The following is an 8,412-nucleotide window of genomic DNA, read 5'->3' as shown; positions in this document are numbered from 1 at the left end:
AAAAGTGTGTTAGTAGCATCTCTATTTGCTTCCCCTCCAGGCCCAGCAGTATCCGAACACCAAAATGCTACAGATTTAGGGCCATTTTTTCCAAATACTTAATTACACAAATAGTTCCTTTAAGGAGGCATTTTCAGGTAGATCAGGTTAAATGTTTTTAACAATATGGTTTTGTTTTTATTCTTTGCACCTGTAGAGGTAGGAGATGCTGCCTCCTGGGTATCCTCACTGAGAACCCAGGAAGTGCAGGGAGATCCCATTTGGAGGTTTTGGACAGTTTTTCTGCAAGTTATTCTTCTAACCACATGTTAGAATCAAGAAGCCTGAAGTGCTGTCCAGACCTTCTGTGATTTCCAAAAAAAAAAATGGACTATTAAATTAAATGATTCACTAATTCCTTCTTATTCCCCATAGTACAATCTTTCATTTGTTCAAAGCCTTTGTGCTGTTCTCAAGTTCAAAGAGTCACAAACATTTTAATTTTTAATCACCCATTAAAGAAAGCACTAAAAGATCAAGATCAGACCTATACACCCTCTTGAACTCACAATAAACAGTTGCATATAGTCTTTTTAAAAAAATTCCTTTTTGTTTCAGAGCATTTCAAGAACAAAGCTGTCATGAGACAGGCAAAAATCTACTCAACTGCTTTACTCCCTGCCTGATGACTTAAAATTACTCAAAGTGAATAGAAATAACTACTATTCTGAGTCAGCAGAATTGCACATTCACCTTGCACCAGTATCAATGCAGGCACGAGGCAAAAAATGGAAAAATCAAGAACAAAACATTCATAGCATTTTTTTATCTTGCTTTTCAGAAGAACTGGACTCAGGTGTCTCTCACAGAATCATAGAATGGTTTAGGTTGGAAGGGACCTTGAAGATCATTGAGTTCCAACCCCCTTGCCATGGGCAGGGACACCTCCCACTAGACCAGGTTGCCCAAGGCCACATCCAGCCTGGCCTTGAACACCTCCAGGGATGGGGCCTCAACAACCTCTCTGGGCAACCTATTCCAGTCCCTTACCACCCTCAAAGTAAAAAATTTCTTCCTAATGTTTAATCTAAACCTGCCCTCTTCCAGTTTGAAGCCATTCCCCTCATCCTATCACTACATGCCCTTGTAAAAAGTCCTTCCCCAGGTCTCCTGTAGGCCCCTTTTAGGTACTGGAAGGCCGCAATAAGATCTCCCCAGAGCCTTCTCTTCTCCAGGCTGAACAACAACCCCAACTCTCTCAGCTTCTCCTCGTAGGAGAGGTGCTCCAGCCCTCAGATCATCCTCATGGCCCTCCTCTGGATGTGCTCCAACAGGTCTATGTCCTTCTTATGTTGGGCACTCCAGAGCTGGACGCAGTACTCCAGGTGGGGTCTCACGAGAGTGGAGCAGAGGGACAGAATCACCTCCTTTGACCTGCTGGCCACACTTCTGATGCAGCCCAGGATATGGTTGGCCTTCTGGGCTGTGATTGCACATTGCTGACTCATGCTGAGCTTCTGGTCAATCAGCACACCCAGGTCCTTCTCCTCAGGGTTGTTCTCCAGCCATTCCCCGCCGAGCCTGTATTTGTGCTTGGGATTGCCCCGACCCAGATGTAGGACCTTGCACTTAGCCTTGTTGAACTTCATGAGATTGGCTTGGGCCCACCTCTCCAGCCTGTCCAGGTCCCTCTGGATGCTCTCCAAGCAGTTCTGCCTAAAAGTAGTCCCAAACATTACTATAAATTTCTATGTTACTGTCCTTTCAAAGTGTATGGAAGGAGTGTTCTTGTTTGAAAACAAAAAAATGCTGCTCCTCCTCCCTTTGCCTCACACCAGATCTTACTTAGTCATGTAAATCTGAGGTTGTGTTTTCCCACAAGGTGTCACCATAGATTAACTTCACTGAAGGTCTTTATCAAAAGAGTATATATTTTCAGTTTTTAAGATATAAACAAAACATTTAGATTCTCTAGGTATTACTAAAAGAATCTATTAAAGTACATAACTTTGTAATGAAATAGGTCCATTTAAAGAAAATTGCAATGGAATAGAGCAACACCTATTTTTTGAAGTTGCATAAAAAATACCAAAACTGGAAAATAATTTCCTATTGCTTTTGCTTATTACAAAAAGAACTTCAAAGCTTCCAAGGACATTTTTTTTCATTTCACCTGTGTTCAGTGGTTAGTTTCATATTATGAACACATCATATTAGGAATTCTCTCTCTCTCCTAAACACTAGATTTTACAACTAAGAACCCTTGTATGTTAAAGGTATAATTTCAGCTCTGATCCTAAAAAGTGTTCTTTAGAGGTGAACCTGTGCTCACATGGGGCCCCAGGAAAGCCAAAAGTGGGGTCCTTGCCAGTAGAACAGCTTGCCCATGCCCTTTCATTCTTAAGACTGAGATAAGTTTCAAGCCTTGATATTTCTGCTGGCTATTCTTTCTGTTCAGTTGATTTGGATAGTAGAAATAGTATAAACTTATAAATGGCATTTATAAGCTAAAGGAAATATTTTGCAACTAAGCATTTGTCCTCACCTGCTCAGCACTGTCTGAATTAGAAATCGCCGCAAGAGAAATATTTAAGTCCCCAAACCCTCTTTTCCATGTGCTCTAAGGTTTAATTCATTTCATTCACTGAAGTTAAATTAATTGAAGTGCATTTGTATTGAACGAAAAAAAAAGCACAGTGGGATTTTGGTTCAAGTGTCTTAGCAATCTGCCTATTAAGCACATTTAGTTTGCAAATAGTGTTGTTCATGCTCTGTGGGTCTTTGGATTACATGTTAAGATTAGGTAAACCAGTTGAATTCTTCCCCCATGTCTCCCCAACCTGTAAGAAAGGTCCTACCAGAGAGAGAGCCACTTCACCCAGCCATGTCCATCTCCCCTCTCAACACCTTCCTCTAGGGCAACCTGCACGTACTTGTTCTGGATAGAAATTTGATGGACAATAACAGAATTAGAGTGCCATAAAGTGGCTTTGAGTAACATTATTTCTGCAGACCAAAAGGAGTGAAAAGCAAAGAGAGGTATTTCATTGCTATGTGGCACATGGTGGCAGCAGCGTAGGAAAGCTGTTCAAAGAAAGGAAAAGATTCTGTTCTTACAGGTTACTTTTCACAACAGACCCACCCTGACAATGCTTCTGATGTCATTGGGTGAAGGAAGAGATATCATTTGGTGGTTTATTTTGGTGTTTTAAAAGAACACCCAGATTCTTAACCCAAACTGGTATTTGCAGCGCAATCTAGGATTAAAATATAGGAGTATTACAGAAAAAAAGCCTGTATTTCTAGCAAGGTAGAGGAAAGTTTCAGAGGGTTGTGGTTAGTGGTGCAGAGTCTAGTTGGAGGTCAGTAACTAGTGGTGTCCCTCAAGGGTCAGTACTGGGTCCAGTCCTGTTCAATGTATTCATCAATGACCTGGATGAAGGCATAGAGTGTACCATCAGCAAGTTTGCTGATGACAGAAAACTGGGAGGAGTGGCTGACATGCCAGAAGGCTGTGCCGCTTTACAGCGTGACCTGGACAGGCTGGAGAGTTGGGCAGAGAGAAACCTTATGAAATTTAACAAGGGTAAGTGTAGGGTACTGCATCTGGGGAGGAATAACCCCATGCATCAATACAGGTTGGGGGCTGACCTCCTGGAGAGCAGCTCTGTGGAAAGGGACCTGGGAGTCCTGGTGGACAACAGGATGACCATGAGCCAGCAATGTGCCCTGGCGGGCCAAGAAGGCAAATGGCATCCTGGGGTGCATCAAGAAAAGTGTGGCCAGTAGGTCAAGAGAGGTTATCCTCCCCCTCTACTTTGCCCTGGTAAAGATGATTAAGGGATTAGAACATCTCTCATATGAGGAAAAGCTGAGGAACTTGGGTCTCTTTAGTCTAGACAAAAGAAGATCGAGGGAGGATCTTATTAATGCTTACAAATACTTCAAGGGTGCCAGGGGGATGGGAACAGGTTTTTTTCAGTGGTGCCCACTGATAGGACAAGAGGTAATGGGCACAAACTTGAACATAGGAAGTTCCACCTAAACATGAGGAGGAACTTCTTTACTTTGAGGGTAGTGGAGCACTGGCACAGGCTGCCCAGAGAGGTTGTGGAGTCTCCCACTCTGGAGACATTCAAAAACTGCCTGGACGCCATCCTGTGCAGCCTGTTGTAGGTGACCCTGCTCTGGAGGCGGGGTTGGACTAGACGATCTCCAGAGGTCCTTTCCAACCCTGACCATTCTGTGATTCTGTGAAAGCACTTGAAATTTTATGCCAATAATGCTTTAAAAGCAACTAGACTTTTAAATGGCTTTGAAGACTCCTATTCCTGAAGGAAGTTTGCTTTTTCTCTTTCCTCTCAGTTGATGCCAACTCCATACCCCGCAGGCAGGTGCGTTGTGTAACGAGGAGAACACAGGTCTCACCTGCCTCTCCTTCACTGCTCTGGGTTCCATTACCGGGCCGGCAGTGTGCCATCATGCCCCACTCTCATGGAGTATCATTTGAGCAGTAGGCATTTTCCCTTCCCTCGTGAACCTGGAGCACCACCGTCACTCCCGCCCATCCTTATACTCGCCTGGGCTTCTGTTTTGCCCCAACCAGCCTCTGTGCCTAGGCTACTAAGTGCAAGACCTCCCCTTATGCAATACAGTTGTATAGACATGTGCCCCACTGGAGAAGAAAGGCGGTCCCTGCTACTTGCCTGCGTTTCTTCTCATGTAGAGAGAAAGGATCAGTCCTGAGGCTGGAGCAACTTAAAAGATAGAAATAAAACAGGCTAAGGCCTGCGACACAGACTGCAAAGTCCTCCAGCTGTCTCTCTGGGGGCAAAAGGCAACTTTTCAGAGGTGAAGGACAACAGTAGCATGCCCCATAACAAGTATAGCTACTACCACAACTTAAAACAGAGCCAGGTCCCTATCCAGAGGCTGTATCCCTAGCAAAAGGTTGACCCAGAAACTCACACCCCATTTCCTGTCCCTATTTCCTGCTCCCTTTCCACTCAGATGAGTTCCCTGGTGAGGAAATGGGGCATCCAAAGACCCTTCACTAACAGAGGGTTGGGCTTACCCCTGCGGCCAGGCCTGAGCCCAGCCTGAGGGAGTAGGCGGTGTGGTGTGAGACCCTTGCTGGTAGCTGTTAGCATGGCTGAGTGCAACATGGAGATGTCGCTCCCTTCCTTGTCAGTGTGCTTTTCCCCTACATGCTGTTTTTTTTGCATCGTGCGTCCCTTTCTCAGCTAGACTTCCAACTCGCAGCCCTCCCCGAAGACCACAGAGGAGCCATGCCACTGCCTTCGGGGCTCAGTGCAAAATCATCCTAGCTGACAGCAAGCATGTGATGGTGCGAGATGTGGAGAATTAACCAAGCCGTGGTCTTCTGAGCACTGCAGTGGAATCCTGCTTCCCCAGAGCAAGAAGAAGCTGTGATGGCACTTGGGGGTTTTACCTTTCTCTGGGGCTGTGCCTGCAGCCACTCATCTCGTGTGCTTTGGCTGCAACCAGCAATGAAGTTCTATACCATTCATTGCCTCACTTGCTAGCTCAAGGGCTCCTGTCTCGGGTCTGGGGCATTTGATTTTCACTTTAAAATTACAGCGCTGTTGGAAAAGTGAAGGCTTAAGCAACTTCACCAGAGTTGGAAAGTCAAAATGAACCTTTTCAGGCACCAGACTGAGACACGAAATCTTCACACTGTGACTTCACTCAACTCTTGCTTAGATTTTGGCTAACCTAGCTCATGATAAGGCCTGATGTATTCTGGGAGCAACAACATTAGGTCAAAGTGAGAGCAGCAGGTAGGCAGGACAGGTGGTCAGGAAGAGCTAAAGGTCCATTGTGCAGCCACGATCACCTGCAAATTGCTGTCTCCTGCAGCCACTACCTTTTGTCTGGCAGTTTCCTCAGAATCCGCTAACTTATGGAAATGATATAGACCAAACCTCCAAGACGAACAGTATAAAACATAAGCTCACCCAAAAAACTTTTGAAGTGGATCCAACAGCAGCTGGACTGCTGAGGCTTTTGTGCTTCCTAGTGTGATACAGGGGATGCCTGCACCATGATGGAGGAGGAAGGATGGGCACTCTCACCGTTGGTGAGGTAACTGATTACTTTCTTTTGCTCATAGGTGTGCAATATTAAGAAATATGGGTTATAAGTTCCGAAATCTTATGACTTGAATGGTGAATAAGTGAATTAACGTGACAGACTAATCTGGGCAAAAGGGGATCCGAATGGACCTTGACACACACCCACAGATAAGGGTGCTTGTCAAATGCCTCAGCCCATATGTTGGTTGTTGGATGTTGGATGGGCTCCACCGCATGCCCTGATTGTTGGCTAATGGCATGTATGCAGGGTTATGTTAAGAAGGAGCAGGGAGATGAAGAGTGTAAATGAAAATGGTTTTAGTCATGCTAAGAGAGAAATAGAAACCTCCACTTTTCCTCTCATTGAAAGAAACACTTGTGCTTTCTCAGAGGTAGTTACCTGAGAGGATAACTGGAAAGGGAAATTACAAAGGAAAACAAACTGTGGAAAGGCATGTTCCTGTTTGTGCATACAATTTTATGGCTACGTTCCCTTAATCAAACAAATCACCAAGAGAAGATCTACAGAGACCTTTCAGGTGACCTGTCAGGTAGGTGTGTCCTCATTTATACAATTTGGCATGGAACAGCACAAAGCAAAGCTGTTGTCCTGCAAGTGCCATCTCAGGAAGTGTTCAGCAGTTAGAGTTGCTCACATCATGGTTTCATCACCAGTACAAGACATCTTTCTTTGTCCCAGCAACTGTAAAGCAGTCTGTTCAGTTTTCTTCAAAAAGGAGACATTTAATCCCTTTTGCAATATGGATCACTCAGGAATCACTGAACGGGGAGCTGTTGTCACAGAAAATGGACCCCTTTGTAAAAGAGGTAAATAAATAGTCAGTGTGGTATTTGCTTTCGCAGAACTGGCGGAGTGCAGAGTGAACAGGAAGCTCAGCGGCTTTAGGTAGAGCTGGTCTCCTCTTTGGGTAGGAGATTACTTTTTTTTCTGTCCCAGTTTCTCTGCTTGTCTGAAAATATCCAAGTGCATGAAAACAAGCAATTCTTACTGGATGTATTTTCATCTTGGAAAATGCAACATTGTCTACTTTAGTGCCTTTAGCAGTGGAATTTATAGTTCCATATTTATTAAACGTTGGTACTCTCAGAAAAGGTTAAAAGGTACACCAGAAGAGTTAATTGCTCACTTGTGCACCAGTTCCTAGTTTACTTCTTCTCAGCCACTGAAATAAAAACAAAATCCAGGCATCAAATTTAGAAGTGTTTTCCTGTGCTTTGACAACTCAGAGAGGGTATTTCCCACCATCTGTAATTCTTCAGGATGAACCACTGGACTGTGCTGAACCGTAACCTGTCTTTGGCTCATTTTTGACAACGGCAAAGTCAGAGCCGGCCTTCTAATCTTCCATGATACCATTTCTCCAATTAAACGCTGCATTTGCTCCATGAGTTAATGTCTTCACTGGTGGGTTGACCATCTGCCATTTGTTCTCCTCTGTAATCTCTTCACAGAAACACATGCCCAGCGAAGGGATCTAGGAAAGAATTTACCAGTAGAGTTACTAGCAGGGTCGTTACTTTGACATGAAAGAGGGACCTTTGCTGCAGAAGAGAGCAGACCCTGAGACTGTTCTGGGAGGAGAGACCAGGACATTTTGCCGCTTCTGAAATAGACTAAAAATGGACTGGAGTCCTGTGGGGCGAAAGCTGAACTTGTGTCATCATCCCACATTCATACTTGGATTTGATGATCAAAAATATTCACTCCTGATGCAGACAGTGGTAGTGAAAATATATCTAAAGATTAAATTCTCTGGTTGGTCGTACCAAGGCAGATGGTAAGGGAAACTGGGGTGAAGAAATCTGCCACTGGTAATAATAAACAAATAAACAAAAAACCTTGGTGACCAAGTCTCAGCACAGGCCCCACTTCTGAAGCTGGCAAGAAAATCTTTCTCCACCTCATTCTGTAGCTGAGCACCGAAGTTGTAAACTTGGAGTGACTTGAAAAACACACAGCTTCTTAAAGAGTGACTCACTGAATGTAGCTGCAGGTTACACTCACACTCACACCACCATGGGGAGGAGAGGGAAGACTCTTAGCCTTGTTTTTAAAGAAAGGAGGCTAGCTCCAGATGGAGAGGTTTCCAAATGTACCTCTTGTCTGTAGGTGTTACCTGGCATTGACTTTCCAGGGGAGCTGGATGAAAATCTTCTCCAAAGACTTAGCTGCTAGTCACATACTGTTCACCAGGAGAAAATCCTTCTTTTCACCTCCAGTGCTTTGCTAAAACTACATGAGAGTCCCTTTGTAATGAGAAAGCCAATGTCATTGGTATTGGCGTGCAATTAAGTGCATGTCTTGCTGTGTAAGCAG

The 8,412-nt window shown here is 44.4% G+C and overlaps 1 protein-coding gene across 1 annotated transcript in view; it reads right to left on the bottom strand.

Annotated features, from left to right (window-relative positions):
- Positions 1-7,432: 7,432 nt before the first annotated feature.
- Positions 7,433-8,412, bottom strand: part of UBASH3A (ubiquitin associated and SH3 domain containing A) — a 22,733-nt gene continuing 21,753 nt past the window's right edge. The window contains exon 14 of the mRNA XM_009891343.1: positions 7,433-7,570. Within this exon, the coding sequence (XP_009889645.1) occupies positions 7,433-7,570 (138 nt within the window). The remainder of the gene's footprint in view (positions 7,571-8,412) is intronic.

The sequence above is a fragment of the Charadrius vociferus genome, unplaced genomic scaffold (genome assembly GCF_000708025.1).
Source record: "Charadrius vociferus isolate BGI_N301 unplaced genomic scaffold, ASM70802v2 scaffold298, whole genome shotgun sequence".
Classification (NCBI taxonomy): Eukaryota; Metazoa; Chordata; class Aves; order Charadriiformes; family Charadriidae; genus Charadrius; species Charadrius vociferus.
The sequence above is the reverse complement of the archived record's forward strand: the minus strand, read 5'-3'. Positions and strand labels throughout refer to the sequence as shown.